Source organism: Triticum urartu, chromosome 4A, assembly GCF_056163025.1.
Source record: "Triticum urartu cultivar PI428250 chromosome 4A, HENAU_Tu73, whole genome shotgun sequence".
In the NCBI taxonomy this organism is placed as follows: domain Eukaryota; kingdom Viridiplantae; phylum Streptophyta; class Magnoliopsida; order Poales; family Poaceae; genus Triticum; species Triticum urartu.
Window position 1 is genome coordinate 105,065,444 of NC_141876.1, and position 16,304 is coordinate 105,081,747.

General features: G+C 49.0%; 2 protein-coding genes across 2 annotated transcripts; one reads left to right on the top strand and one right to left on the bottom strand.

Moving 5' to 3' along the window:
* Positions 1 to 1,129: 1,129 nt before the first annotated feature.
* On the bottom strand, positions 1,130 to 2,190 carry LOC125553623 (uncharacterized). The gene is made up of 2 exons (XM_048717380.2): positions 1,727 to 2,190; positions 1,130 to 1,642 (listed from the first exon to the last, which is right to left on the bottom strand). The coding sequence occupies exons 1-2, from the start codon at positions 1,889 to 1,891 to the stop codon at positions 1,442 to 1,444; spliced, it is 366 nt and encodes a 121-aa protein (XP_048573337.1). The 5' UTR covers positions 1,892 to 2,190; the 3' UTR covers positions 1,130 to 1,441.
* Positions 2,191 to 3,401: 1,211 nt separating this feature from the next.
* Positions 3,402 to 3,827, top strand: LOC147974994 (uncharacterized). The gene has a single exon (XM_087520229.1). It carries the CDS (start codon positions 3,402 to 3,404, stop codon positions 3,825 to 3,827), a length of 426 nt encoding a protein of 141 aa, XP_087376355.1.
* Positions 3,828 to 16,304: the final 12,477 nt, after the last annotated feature.

Sequence of the window (16,304 nt, forward strand, 5' to 3'; positions counted from 1 at the left end):
TCTTTCCACATGCCTCTGATAGGATAAGTTCATAAGTATGATGAGAGTCGCTTTATCATTTCTTTGATCAGACGTTAAATTTTGCCTCCTAGATTGCAACAAGAAGTTCATGTCTTCAGCTGGAACCTAGGACAGGGTTGAGCTCTAGCTTGATTGTGTAGTTGCGGCAATAAATGTTCATACATCGTTGAAAACATGAAAGCATAATAGTCAGACATGCAATGTTGCTGGGTAATTGTTGTGCCATGCATCCGTCAACAAAGGGCCACAGTGCATATTATTATGTTCCAAACCTATGCACAGTTCAATTTTTTGACGTGTGCTTGAGGAGATGTTTAACTTGCATCCGTTCAAAAGCTGCAACTCCGTTCATTTTAGTATGTTTCAAAGAGAAATGTCTAACAGCTCCCGGGTGCCCCTACACCCTCATGAATAGTAAATTCATATAAAATTGAAAAAAATCAAAAAAATCTGAAACTTTCAAGGATCAAAGATTTGATGTTCCTGCAAAGTTTTAGCGACAAATAACCTTTGTGGAGCCCTCACCAAAAAAACAAAATCACTGCTAAAAAATGTACATAAACTTTGAACAATGATTTTGTTTTTTATTGGAGTGCTCTTCGAATGTTATTTTTAGCTAAAACTTTTCAGGATCATCAAAAGTTTCATGATGTTCAATGTCCCAAAGTTTCAGATTTTTTTATTTCTTTTGCATTTGTTTTGAATTTACTGTTCATAGAGGGCCGGTTAGAATTATCCAAGCTTCTCAAAACCTCCATGAAACCAACAAGCCATACCCAGTACAACTCAAATCTGTGTCTGGAATGGATGGGTTTTTAGTCCAAACCTACTCCCGCGTTCACAAATATAAGATGTTCTAACTTTTTTTTAAACCGGATGTATATAGATATATTCTGGGAGCGGATTGACAACTGTCCAGATGCCGGAGAGGGTAATACATACAAAGCCAGTCGCTGCTAATATTTCAGATCCGAACCACAAAACGACATTTTAACATGAGGTGAACCGCAGAATCCGGTTCGCGCTTCAATAAGTGGCACATGCCGCAATTAGGCCAATTACGATGCTGAAGTCGATAGGCGGTCTAGACACATTCTTGCAGTAATAATGATTTCAACATATCCTCCTTTTGTTTTGGTTGAAGTAATCTTCACTCTGAAGCTTATAACACCACAAAAAAAAGGAAAAAAAGTATACACATATAAGACTGACAGTGGCACTAACACATCTATTAACAAACACACAAGCACGACCACACGCGCATGAGTTGGACCCCTAAACATCAAATCATACACCTAGTACACACCACGTGTATAGGTCTCTCTTATATAACACTTCAAAGCATACGATGTGTGTCGTGTGGATGTGGTTAGTGCTCATGTATGTGGACGTCAGATGCTGAAGCGAGCCGACCAGGGCTCTATCTCTTGATCATGCTGGCAACGACGGCCATGCGCGGCCTCTTGCACACGGCGCGCAGGAAGAAGAAGACGCCGACGACGGTGGGCAGCAGAACGGCGGAGAAGACGACCTTCTCCACCCAGTCCGTCCGCGTCATAACCAGCGCCAGCAGCGGGCAGCACGCGACCGCCGTCAGCAGCAGCTGCAGAGGCACCCAAACCTGCAGCGGATGGAACACCTATGTGAGCCACACGTTTCCGAGTAGATATCTGTCGTCTATCTATGCGTGTGTGTGTGGACGTACGTAGTTCGGCATCTTGCGATCGTCGTCGTCGTCTTCTCCGCCGGAGGCAGCGGAGGACCTTGGCCGGGCGCCGAAGTTTGCTGGTGGCGCAACGACGACGATGACTACGGACCCGGGCCTGGACCCCCTCTCCAAGTCCGGCGGCTCGTCTCCTTCCTTGGCCATCGGGCGACGACGATGGCGACGGCGCCGGACGCGAGTTTTTCGGGTGCCAACGACCTAGGTTAATAGCCTGTAACAACTTTCCTCTGCGATATATTATTAACCGAAGAGAGCAAAAACAAGCGGAAGCCCCTTGCGGTAGTATATGAGTATGGACGCCGGATCGAGGGCCAGCAACTAGATTTCCATACCGCGTTTAGTTAGAAATTCCGATGCCGCGTTTAACTAGATTCCTCCAAAAAAAAAAAGGCGCCGCGTACCACTTGGATTACTGTCTCCTCTCCTCACAAGGGATTGACGCAAGGGGATTTGATGTCTTCTCTCCTTTTTAATATAGTTGGTTGATATGTTGACCATTTTTATAGACAGGGTCAAGGAAAACGGTCAAGTGGATGGACTTGTGCCTCATCTGATTGATAGAGAAGTTTCCATTTTACAGTACGTTGACGAACACTATTCTTATAGGCAGCAATTTTTGCGGAGTATGTGGATACGGCTACGGCTATAGGGAAAGGTCATCTATAAACATTGTTATCGGTCTGCTAATCAAGCAGCTCATGTGTTCGGCCACTCCGATCCAATGCACCGGCGACCACATTGCTACGATCGCCGCGGAGATGCAGTGACCCTTTGCTCACTTCCCTATCCCCTACCTCGGGCTGCCCCTCTCTGTTCGCAAGGCTTCTTCCGCGAGTTTGCAGCCGATCATCGACAAGCTTGGACGCAAGCTCTCCACATGGCGAGCATCCATGCTCTCTAAGGGAGATCGCCTATCCCTTGTGCGCCATGTCCTCAGTGCCATTCCTACTTACTTTCTCACCGCCATCGCCTTCAACACCACTGCCATCAAGAACGTGAACCGGATCATCCGAGGATTTCTTTGGGCAGGATCTGATAAGGCCAATGGTGGCCAGTGCCTCGTCAACTGGCAGGCGTCTGCCGACCCATCTCTCTGGGTGGCCTAGGCATCCGTGACATTCAACGTACAGGCATTTCTTTCCGTGTTCGCTGGCTTTGGCTGCAGCGTACTGACGCCTCTCGTCCCTGGAGCCACCTCCATATCCCCCATGACGCGGACGCAAGTGCTATTTTCAGAGCCTCCACGACGTGGCAGCTAGGTTCTGGAGATGCTTGCAGGTTTTGGACCGACCACTGGGTCGACGGCAGGTCTGTGGCCGAGATCGCTCCCCTTGTTCTCGCTCTCGTCCCCAGGCGTCTTCAGAAGGAACGTTGTGTACGTGACGGCCTACTTCAGCGCTCTTGGGTGCGGGACATCAGAGGGGCGCTTGGGCCGGCAGCCATGGTGCAGTACGTCGAGCTTTGGCGCCTGCTGCGGCACACTCTTCTCACCAGCGAGCCAGACAAGCTGCGTTGGCGGTGGACTTCCTCCGCTACTTACACTGCGAGTTCCTGCTACAAAGCTTTATTCATTGGAGCTTGTGAAGACCCCTTCTGGCGGCTCACCTGGCGTCCTTGGGCCCCCCTACGAGTCAAGTTTTTTCTATGGCTAGCCATGCAAGACCGCTGCTGGATCGCGGAGCGCCTCGCTCGCCGCGGACTGCCCCATGACGGTGCCTGCGTCCTGTGCGACCAGGAGGAGGAGACCATGCATCATCTACTTGTCGGATGCTCTTTCTCTCGCCAAGTTTGGCACGAGATCCTCGGTTGGGCACGTGTGCCCATCGGCCTCCCTGCCCCGGACACGCCTTTTCAGCTGTGGTGGCAATCCTCTCTCGACCTCGCGTCGAGTCCTATGCGCAAGGGTCTATCCTCCCTCGTCATCCTTTCTGCTTGGTGGATTTGGAAACACCGCAACGCCTGCATATTTGACGGAGCGACACCATCAATCACCTTCACCTCTGAGACCGTCAAGGACGAGGCACGCCTGTGGGCAAAGGCGGGCGCCACCGGACTACAACACATTCTCCCCGGCGCTTAGCCTCTAGTTTAGGTAGTGGGGCTGAGCATCCCCTTTCTGTTGTGCTCCTTCGCTTGTACACCATGCCTAGTGCGTACATGGACTCGTTAGCGTTGTAACCCCATGCTTGTACTCCTTCTTCTATCAATACAAAGATACGCAGCTTGCGTATTCGTGGAAAAAAAAGCAGCTCATGTGCTAGCGAATCATAGTTATTGTAATAAGATCTTTTCTTTTTGGTTGCACGAGCCACCTGACGTTTTGGTCAGCAAGCTCGCAGACGATGTATCTATTATTTGATTGTAATAAAGATAGTCATGATGGCTTTTTCTATAATAATAAAAGGCAGCGCCCTTGTTTGCTTGCGTGCCACATTGTTCCCCTGTTACATTTGTTGTGTCGATGGTCCGCCGCGTTTATTCGAATTTGAATCAAATAAACGATTAATGCTGGACTTCTTCGAGAACAAATTGCACGCTGCAATTGAATTTTGCAGGACACACACAGAGTTAACATCAAATCTATTTCATCGTGGCATTGCACTTTATACGAGTTTTTTTGGAGTAGCTGAAACCACTAGTTTTGGAAACCCCATTAAAAACTATGAGCGGAGAACATAGGAGCTCCTCCCCTACAAAATTAGGGTTCCTCCGCCTTCCGTCGGCGCTGCTGTCGGTCCGGCTTACCTCCGGTGGCCTTAGGACCATGGGACGCGGTGGATCCTGGCCCTTACTGTGTCAGGCTTCGTTTTTTAATGTGTTTTCAAGTTTTGTTAGGGTTTGTGTCCTGCTCAGGATGGCGAGACGGCGCGACTCCCTGAAGATGGAATAAGGTTCTCCTCGCCTAGTCCCCGCTTTGTTGGTGCATCTAGTATCTTCGGTGGGCGTGTGGAAGTGTGTCTCCAGCGGATCTGCCTTTGGTGGATCTACTCGGATCTGTTCGGCGTTCGTCTAATTTTGTGTGTGTCTTCATGTTGAATTCTTTCGGTCTATGCTACTCTTCATCAGCGGAGGTTGTTGTTCTGGTGCGCCAGTCCTATGGGGCCTCATCACGACGACTTTTCGATTGTCTACTACAACAAGTTTTGTCCAGCTCCTGTGAGGGAGGGACGATGACAACGGTGTGTCTTTGGCTCGCTTTAGTACTTGTAGTCATCACTAGGTGGTCTATGAATCTGAATGTAATTTATTTTTTTATGGTGTTTGGTGTACTGACATGATTAAAGATGAATAGATTGAATGTTTTCTCACAAAAAAAGAAAAATTGTGAAATTTCAGTACTTTTAGGCATTGACGTGAAAAAAATGCCATATAAACATTTACTAGTCTTTTTTTCCTTGGACACTCCTTGATAAACACTTCCTAGCTGACGTCTGACATGATCAATTCAATGTTGAACTTTGCATTTATTTCCTTCTCAATGTATACAACCATGTAATGTTAATGAAAATTGTCGTCTATTTTATTTCAAAGACACGTCTTGATAAGGTTCACTGCTGGAAAAGCTCGCTCTATAGTTACAATTGACACCGAAAGAGTGATGACAAACCGCAGTAATCTATGAAAGATTGGATACGCATAAGCCTTTCATGTTTTATGTAATCCAATTGTCAAATCAGCAAGTGATGACAAAGAATTCAGTTGTGGATGGTTGCAGACATCTAATCGATAGTGTGTAAGTTGTGACTCCAGGTGAGCCTCCTCCTGACTAGAAAAAGCTGTTGGATAGAATTTTTACACAAGCCTACGAATCGTTGACATGTCAAATGACTCATGCCTTGGATCCAAGGGTGCAGAGAGTGTCATAAGCCCTGTAGTCTGAACGCTAAAACAGTCATTTAGCCCAACCAACTGCCGATCTATTGCCACACTGAACACATCTGCTGAAAGAACATGCGGTGTCCCCATGTTTGGTTTTGGTAATTGATGACAATCTCTATGGACTAATGGTTTCCTTGAGTTATATTTGAAGGTTTTGTCCATAGGCTTTTCTTGGAGTGCATGTGTTGTTTTTAAGGAGAGTTTGTGTCGACCAAGGTGTATTCAAGGAATTATCCAAAGATTGGTCATGTGAGAGTTGAGCTTATTGTAAGCATGTCTTGAAGAAGAAGATTGTGTGATCATTCATGTCTACCTTCAAGACATCATCCAAATAAAGAGAATTGGAAAGGTTCAAGGTTGATCAAGACTAAGTCAAGAGTGAATCAAGTTGATCAACTCACAAAGCGCAGAAGATGTACCGAGAGGGATCAAGTGACCCCATGGTATGGTAATAGTTGTCAATTACGCTTTGTGTACTAACCCATGGTCTTCGTGAGAGTTCTTTGTGGGGTTAGGTTGCGGTGTGCAAGTTCAAGTGGAGCATCACGAAGAGATCAAATGCTTGAAGCTTGCCGTCCTTTGTGGTGATAATGGACTTGTGAAGATGTGCGGAAGAGTGGCTCACCCATAGTGGAGTATGGGGAGCAATCAACTAGTATTCATCGAGTCAACACAATCAAGAAAGGTGGTCCAACTTGAGGGAGTCAAGTTTGTCATCATCTAACTCAAGTGGACCATGTGCAAGGCAAAGGTTTGCCCTTGATAGGTTTTCTATTTTACCGGTCTCATGATGGTAGTTGGGAGACCGGGTTATAGGATCGATTGCCGTACTATCAAGGGGGGCTCTCGATGAGTAGCTTGATCCTAACGTTCGTAGAGAGCTCAAACCATTGCATCCTTGCATCATTTTTCTTGGTTCTTGTTTGGTTCTCTTTATGAGTCTTAGAGCTTATGGTCATCTTGATGACAAGCTTGAGTTCATCGAAAACGGAGTTCGCATGCATCTTCTATGATGTTTTCGATGTTGGAGGTTTTGCCGATTCTTCTCAGTTGTTTCACTCCTCTTTTTGTTAGGCATATCTCCACTGCATCTTCTATCATTTTGCTGTTTTGATGCTACTCGTCGTCTTGTTTCCAACAAGCTTGAGTTTGCTCAATTCGGAGCTCATATGCAGAAGTTATGGTAGTTCTGGTTTTCTTGAGTGTGGTTTTGTCAGGGTCCTAGCGGTAGTACCGTGGTACCCAGTGGTAGTACCGCTGAGGGGTCACAAGCGGCAGTACCGCTCCCCAGCGGTAGTACCGCTGAGGGGTCACAAGCGGCAGTACCGCTCCGCAGCGGTAGTACCGGCGGTGACTCTGCAGCAGTACTACCGCTGGCTTACCAGGTCCCTACCGCGTTGATTCGAGGGGTCTTTTTCTGTGTCGGATTGTGCGGTACCTCGCTGCGGCAGTAGTGCGGCAGTACCGCTCCTTAGCGGCAGTACCGCCCTTCCTCCGCGGTAGTACCGCCCGGTTCCCTCTTTCCCTTTACCCTTCGCTCTGCGCGGCAGTACCGCCGAAGGGAGCGGTAGTACCGCTTAACCCAGCGGTAGTACCGCTGTCTCCTGCGGTACTACCGCCCCAAGGTTCATGTTTTGTTGCTCTTTTCCCCTGTTTCTTCCGCCTGAGCGGTAGTACCGCTCATGGAGCGGTAGTACCGCTCGTGTGCGGGCTGAGCACATAACGGTTGGATTTTCCCCCTCCTATAAAAGGGGGTCTTCTTCCCCAATGAACCTTATCCTTTGAGCTCATATTCTTCCCCCATTGTTGACCTTCTTTGAGCTTGCCAACTCTCAATCCCTCCATGGATTCTTGCTAGTTTTTGAGGGAAAAGAGAGAGGAGATCTAGATCCACATTTCCACCAATCACTTTCTCCTCTATGTGAGGGGAACCCCTTGGATTTAGATTTTGGAGTTCTTTGTGTTCTCTTTCTTGTTCTTCCTCTCATTTTCCTCCCTAGAATTAGTTGTTTCGGTGGGATTTGAGAGAGAAGGACTTGGGCACTCCGTGTGCCCTTGCCATTGCATTTGGTGCATCGGTTTGAGTTCTCCACGTGATACGTGGAAGTTACAAGTTGAGAAGCTTATTACTCTTGGGTGCTTGGTACCCTTGAGCTTGTTCCTTTTGGGTGCTTGGGCGCCCTAGACGGTTGTTGGTGTTCGGAGCTCAATCATTGTGGTGCAAAGCTCCGGGCAAGAGTCGGGGTCTCCAATTAGGTTGTGGAGATCGCCCCGAGCAATTTGACGGGTACCGGTGACCGCCCCCAAGGGTTGCCAAAGTGTACGGGTTCGGTGACTGCCCCCAAGGGTTGCCATTTGTACGGGTTCGGTGACCGCCCTCAAGGGTCCCTTAGTGGAATGACGGCATCTTGCATTGTGCGAGAGCGTGAGGAGATTACGGTGGCCCTAGTGGCTTCTTGGGGAGCATTGTGCCTCCACACCGCTCCAAACGGAGATTAGCATCCGCAAGGGTGTGAACTTCGGGATACATCATCGTCTCCTTGTGCCTCGGTTATCTCTTACCCGAGCCCTTTACTTATGCACTTTACTTTGTGATAGCCATATTGTTTCTTGTCATATATCTTGCTATCACATAGTTGCTTATCTTTCTTAGCATAAGTTGTTGGTGCACATAGGTGAGCCTAGTTGTTTTAGGTTTTGTGCTTGGCAAATTAACCGCTAGGTTTATTTCGCATTTGTTCAAGCCTAAACCATAATTATTTTAAAGCGCCTATTCACCCCCCCCTATAGGCGACATCCACGATCTTTCATCTGCTTTCTAGTAGTGAAGCACCGTGATGTTATCGTGTTTATTTTGAGACTTGGTCGCATCAACATACCTACGAATTACAATACGATATATGTGTTAAAGTAAAGCAATTGTGACTAACATTATTCTACTACATAGAGCAAAAGGGACATACTTGCAACTCATATTGGGGATCTCAACTTTTCCAAAAACCAAGGCAAAGGATTTACCTCATATATTAATTAAGAAAGAATAAAGTTTTTACACTAGGCCGGTAAGTAAAAAGTGGTGTTACTCTCCCGGCATTATAGTACCCAGTTTCTTAGCCTTGGCGATGACCTAGGTGAGGGCTTCACTCTTGATGTTGTTTAGCAGAATTGGGGGTGGCACGCTCTTGTTGCGGAAAATGCGGGCATTACTCTCATTCCAAATGGTCTATCCAATGACTATGATGAGGGATGCCATGGCTTTCCTGTTGGGAGTGCTCAAACTCGATTGGCTCACCCACCAATACTTAATGGAGTCCTGAAGGTGCCATACCAAAGTGTCAAGGTTGTCGAGGTTTAGCCGCCCGTTGACCAAATTCCAAAGGCGAAAGGTGAAATGACACTTGACAAGAGGTGTGGCCCAGAGTCAGGCTCCCGTTTGCAGAGGGGGCCAAGATGGCAATTCGTCCATCCCCGGCGTGCTAAGCGATCAGCAGTCCATCTGATCCTGGATGGCAAGCCACGCGAAGAACTTCACCTTGAGCGGTGCCCAGGCTTTCCACACTGTGTGATCCATAGGAGAGTAGAAGGTTCCGAAGAATTGTGCCGAGCAAGCAGATGCCGCTGAGTATTGACCATCCGTAGTGTGCTTCCAAGAGGTCCCGTCCTCCGCATGCTCCTCTAGGTGGAAATCTGAAACGAGCATATGAAGCTCCACAAATTGGTGGATGTGAGCCATAGTGAAGTTGGTAGTCATCTTTATTTTGGAGATCCATGAACCCTTGTTCAGTGCTTCCCTGACCTTCCAGTTTGTTCTTCATACAAAAGGACTTAACCTCCTCTATAAGAGGTTCCAAACCTTCTTCTCTTAGATCAGCGAGTAGCACCTGAGTGTTCAAGAGTGTTTGGCACAAGACATCTGTGATTTTCATAATCTTCTCCATAAGGTGCAAAATGAATACATAATCAAATGAGACGATTATCCTTATGGCGCCTCCAGGCTCCAGCATCTCCACGGAAATATTGTGTGACCGAATGATTGGTTGCTATATTTCGTAGGACTATAACTGTAGCAGCAAACGTCTTCCCAAGCTCTGAATTGACTCGAAGTGGGAACTCCATCTAGTGTCTCCTGGTCTATCCGGTTTGCCTCTTTACCCATATCAAACTCCCCCAGCTCAATTTCAGATGCAACCTCAGTGGCTTAATTTGCTAGTAACTCATCATTGTGTTTAGGTGATGCACTAATGGTATTTTATGATGAAATTAGCATGTTAAAAAAAATGCACTTCATGTACCTCCCGTGATGCTGCAACAAGAGCCAATATTGAAGTTGTTGTGCCATAAAATAAATGTAATATGCATAAGGACACTCCTTAAAAATGTAAAGTCTCCAATCCATCCCACTCTCCTCGCATGATGATGGCCCCGCCATAGCCTGACCTTTGGTACCTTGCACATTTAAATTATTATCTGCTAGGACGGTGCAAATTTTCTCCTTGAGAGTCAATGCAAGAGTGTCATTGACATGATTGACATCAAAGAAATGCTCCTGTATGAACCCTTCAGTATTAGGCAACGAGATGACCAATGCCACTTGCTCCTTTTGGATTGATCACGGCCTTGGTCAACCATTATACAAAATTTACTAGCAACAATTTCTTCTGTAATTATTCTTTGCACCTTCCCAGAAAGTATACTAAGATTTTCTTGTTGAACAGAATGAGAGGTTTAGTTTGACTTTCCAGGAGCATTTGCCAACAAAAAAACATTTTTCACCTCCTTGTTATAAGAAGCCAAAAGTTTAACTAGTTCAAGGGGATTACCCTGGTTAATGGATCTTGCAAAGTCATCATGGCCTCTAAAAGGACAAGCCTGAAATGATAACCACCTGTATCATATCACAGAAAAATTCTTGTTAGATGCTACAACATAACAAATATTTTAATTATTGTGACAGAAGTGTTGAGTAACGTGATTGTATTAGGAAATATAGGTTAGACTAGGAAATATTCTGGCTTGCTTTGTACTGCAAGTAGATCATGTACTCCTATATATATGCCCACGAGGCTCAAGCAATACAAAAAACTATTCCATCAATCCTCTCTCTCCCTTCTAACATGGTATCTATCGCAAGTCGATCCTAAACCCTAGCCGCCGCCGCTTCCGCACCCGCGCGCCGCCCCCGGGGCGGTCGGCCTCCATGACCGCCGACAGGGGCCGCGCCGCCGGTACCTAGGGTTCGTCCGCCGGCCGTGTTGGCCGGCTGCCCTAGAGAATCTTTTCTCGAGCCTTGCTCCAGGTTTTTTGGCTCTCTCGCCGGTCGTTTTGATCGACATTTTTCTTTTTGGTTTTTCTATCTAATCTTGATTGGTTTGCGTTGCCCGCCGCCGCCGTCGACCCCTGTGCGTCTCTACTCCGACCCCGGCGTGACTAGTCGGCCTCTCCTCCGACCCGGCGGCCACGCGCGCCGTGGCAGCCCGTCCGGGCCGGTCGCCGTTCGCGCGTCGGTCCGCCCGTTGCCCTGCGCCGGCTGTCACCGCCCTGCTCCGACCAGGACACATGCATCGCCCCGATCTGGCGGGCTCGCGCCATGCGACGGCCAATCATGGCCGTCACTCGCGCGTCGGCCCGTCCATCGATCCACGGCACCCGCCTCCGCCGCGTCTGCACAGCGGCCCAACGGCTACCTCGCCGACCTCGTTCTCGGCTGCGTCGGGACGGCTACGTCAGGCTTGTCGGCTGCCTCAACTCGGACGCTGCTACTCCGTTGGTCGCTCGGGCCTCGCTGCCCGGGCGCCGGCGCTGCTTTGACAGCCCGGGTGCCGGTGTTGATAAGCTCGTTCGCGACGTCCCACGGCGTCCGTTGTCGTCGGCTTCATCTCGGACTCCGCCGCCACCACGCCTCCACCGAGCGGCGTTCCCGACCTCGCGTGCGATCGGCTTGATCACCCGCTCGCCGCCGCGATCCGCCTTATCTACGCCGCGCGACCGACCTGGCCCGTCGGCTATGCGCGCCTCCGCGGGTCCGTGAAGATCATCCCCGAGTTCAGCGGGCCTCTCCATCGATCGAGCATCGGGCTGCCGCTGTGTCTCCCCGTCGGGCTGCAGTGCCGCCGCCCCGTGGTTCTTCTCGCGGCTGCATCGACTTGTGTGTCGCCGCTGCGTCGCCCCTTCAAGCCGTAGTGCCGCGATATGCGGTCCCCACCGCCACCCCGAGGTCGTCCCCGCGGTTGCACCGACTCGCGCGCCGCCGTTGCGTCGCCCCTTCGGGCCGCAGCGTCGCGACGCGCGGTCCCCGCCGTCGCCCCGACCCGCCTGCCGCTGCTGCGTCGCCCCTTCGGGCCGTAGCGCCGTGGCCCGCGGTTAGCTCCACCATCACCGTGCGTCGACCTCCCGTGGTATGCCGCGCCGTGTTCCTTGGCGTGGGAACGCCACCGTCCGTGCTGGTCTTCGTCACACTGTGAGGGTTCTTCGCCTACTTCGAGCATCGCCGCTGCGCTTCTAACCTGGCCGCCGCTGCCGTCAGGCCGCCGCCGCTGCTCTTCTTCGGCTGCCGCCGCCGCTACCCCCGTAGCTGCCGCATCCGCCCGTCCACCCCCTTCGTCTTTGTCCAGCACCAGCCCGTCGCCAGTGTCGCCGTCATCTACCCTGACCGCTTCATCTACTCCATCAACAGCGGGCGACATTGGCCTCACGCTGATTGGCGCCGCAACCGTCGTCGAGTCCTTCTCTGCTGGCCTCTCTGACTTCTTCGACATGGCGTACAGCTCGTGCAGGTCCCAGTCTTCGCATGCCCGGTGCTGGCAACACCGATGCGTGGCTTCATCCACGACGTGTCCCCGGGCCTGGCAAGCCTGGTCGGCGCTTCGTCAACTTCGTATTCGTCCATCTACGCATTCCCGGTGCTGGCAACACCGGTGCGTGTCTTCGTCCACGATGTGTCCCTGAGCTTGGCAAACCCGCTGCGACGCATCATCAACAACATCTTCTCCCCGGTGCACCACTACTTCGGCACCACTGCGCCCATGCTAACTCGGCGCCCCCTTGCGCCCGCGACTCCACGGCGACTTCCTCGACACCGGCTACCCTGACTCGACATCGACCACGGCATTCTTCGCACGGCTACCTCGACCACGGCTCCACCACCCACCCTCTCGGCTACATCGACAAACGGCACAAAGGGCTACCGCCTGCTTGAGCAACCTCGTTGGTTTCCACTCCAGCCACGACTCCGTGATGCGTCGACCGTTACGACTGTGGGGGGTGTCCGTCGGCTTGCCTTCGGATTCTTCTTCATTCTCACCGTCTGTGTTGCTACCGTTGTGACTGCAGGGGGATGTTGAGTAACGTGATTGTATTAAGAAACATAGGTTAGACTAGAAAATATTCTAGCTTGCCTTGTACTCCACGTAGATCATGTACTCATATATATATATGCCCACAAGGCTTAAGCAATACAAAAAACTATTCCATCAACCTCTCTCTCCCTTCTAACAAGAAGATGAAAAAAAATTGTTTACCGAATGGAATCAATTGTAACTTTGAGCCTAAGCCTCTGCAATCATTTTTGTGGATGCTTTCACAAACACCTTATTGATACGAGTCATGTTGATTTTAAATTTCTTATAATAGCGAACTGAGAAGTTATGGGCTGAATCGACATCTTTGCCCATATGAGTTAAAAAAGCACACTCTTTTCCATTATTCACTTTCTTCCACCTATCAAAGCCCAAGACAGTAAACGTATCTGAGCCGCACTTCCTAATTGGCTTATGTGCATTGTGTAAGGTGGAAACTCGAGCCAATCAAACTGCTTGAACCAACTATATTGGAAACGTTGACGATTTTTTGGTGGATGATCCTTATATAGATACTCCTTATGTGTGGCATGTATTGGTCTTCAGAAATATAGAATCACTGTGCATATAGATTTTCTTAGAAGTCAAACTTTGATCATTTTATACATAAAACTATTTATATACACAATACCATATATATATATATATATATATATATATATATATAATATGAAACTACGTCTTGTGATGAACTAATGATATGTATTTGGCATTCTAGATGTAAATATTTTTCTCCATAAATTTGATCAAAATTTGTGAGGTTTGAATTTTTGATATATGCACTACATCATGGAATCATGGGAGTATTTGGTTACTTGCTTATTAAAAATATTTCAAGAGAAGGTGTTGCGTTTAGAAAAACTTAGAAGCATACGATAATGTTACATCTGACAAACGTCAGCTGGGAGGGAATGGCAAGGGAATGCTCTTTTTTTTTGCAAATTTAGTTGGGAAGAGAGGGTAAATCCTGCCTTTTTTACAGCAAATGGCATGCGTTTATGAAGAAACTGCCAACCTCATACTTCTTTTTTGCGAGAAAATTACCGATATATTCATCATAGCATCGCAGTACAAAGAACATAAAAATAATAAAAATTACATCCATATCCGTAGACCACCTAACGACGACTACAAGCACTGAAGCGAGACAAAGGCGCTCCATCGCCATCACCCCCTCCCTCAGTGGAGTCGGGCCAAACTTATTGCAGTACACAGTCTAAACTTATCACCTCAAATGTTCGTAAATACCAACCCCTCCTAGAGAATGTTCGCCGGCTGCGGTCCAAAACATAAGATTAAGGCATCTCCAACGCCGACCCTCAAACCACCCGCATACGTTCGAACCGCGCATCCGGATGTGTTGTACCACCCAATGTTGGTCCTGTCGGTCCGTCCAGCGATCCGGACGTGTTTTTTCCCGCAAACCGGAGACAAACTACGGGGGTTGCGGGCGTCCGGACCGCTGCCACGCCCGCGTCTGACCGCCTTGCCCCATAAAAAATCCTACCCGCCTCTCCCGTGCTTTCCATCGGACGTCGGCGCCGCTTGCCACTCCGCATTCATATCGGCCCACAGCATGCAACGGTCGGCATTGATGCCCGCGATTTGACCGAACGGGAGGGCGGCAAGGAGTGATCGCTTAGCGATTGCTCCGCCAACGCCGGCAGGGGCAACGCCGCCGCCAGGGCTCCGCCGACAGTGGCCAAGGCGGCTCTCCGCACCATGCAATAGGAGGCGGAGCCGCTCCTACGCGAGCGGCAGGCAGCCACCGGACAAGGCTGTCGCGGCCTCAAGCAACATTGCGTCACTGAAGGGACGACGAGGACACAGACGACGATGGTGGTGCGGCAGGACAAAGCGGCCACGCGTACGAGATAGTCGTCTGGTATTTATAGTTTTTAGTAAAACAATCAAAAAATCATCCGTTATGTAAATTATATCCGAACTTGATGAAATATGTCGTCTTTGCATGAATTTCATATGGTTAGTTCAAACAGTTGATGAAATGTATGCAAGCAGCTTTGGATGTTCTGCTCCCGCATCAGTGTCCGCGGGCTGACCCCTTGTCCGCGGACGAATGCCGGAACATATTTGCGGTCCAGCTTTAGAAATGCCCTCATCCAGAAAAAATACCCTATGGACAATAAAGTGGCGCGGCAAAGGCAAGCGATCCCTGCTGGCTAGAATTTTGTACACTAGGGACGTGTTTGGTTGCCTGCAACCATATGATGAGGCTGTATGAGGAAAACGATACAGGCTAAGCAGGGCCTAGTTGAAGAAAAATATTGCAAAAAACGACGTATACATGTTGATTGGTTACCTGTATGGTGGTTGGTGGGGTTTTGCAGCATACAGGCTCACACATTTAGTAGCGGCGGCTTCCCATATACGCTGTGAGAGGAGTATATGGTCTGACACGGAAAAGAAGAGAATTTTTCTCACCTCGTGATCCGTGCGAGTTTGCATGAATGAAAACCGATAATGTGGGAATTTCTCCTCAGCATGATCCTAGAGTGCTTTAAACATTGTGCAATACACGGAATTGATGCGAGCCAAATAACCAAACACCGTTAGCGAATTTTTTTCTCTATATGCAGCCAGTCTATCGACCTCCGTATGGGAAACCAAACACGCCCTATCCGTAAAAAAAAAACACGCCCTAGAAAGATCCGGATTCTTGTTTGCATTTTTCAGCTTTGTTTCTACGTCGCCCGTAAACAAATCTTAATTCGCAGCGTGGAACATGACACTTGGACAGATGGAGACGAAACCCTCCCTCTGTGCAACGTGCTCACGGCGAGGGCACACGTCGGGACGGGGCCACGTCCGTGTGTGTGCTGTACTTCATGTCACACGTGTGGCGCCGCACAAACTCCTCGTGTCCGTTCGGTCTGGCAGAAAGAAGCTTGTCCAATTCTTGGATCCGGTGACGGCTGTCGCACGTACTACTATACCTGGCAAACCCTGCATGCACCTGGTGGCAGCAGAACATCAGAAATAATAAGCAGGGAAATTGTCCCCATCTACCTGGGGCTTGGACACAGCAAAGCCTGGTACTAATCTTGCTTGGTAACTTTTTTTTTTGAACACATCTTGCTTTGGTAACTTACCAAAGGGAGTCTCCCCAATAACCACACAATGGTGACTGAATTCTGAATCCAAGAGTTGCCCACCTGAAGAAACAGCATTTGATTCTCACCTAAAGAAAGAAGGATTCAGAAGGTGAGATCGGGACGCGTAGACGATTATCGCATTGCCGAATTGAACTCGACCTGCAAAGGAGATCGAATCCAGTGGCTTCAGAGAGATTTTTCATTTTTGTT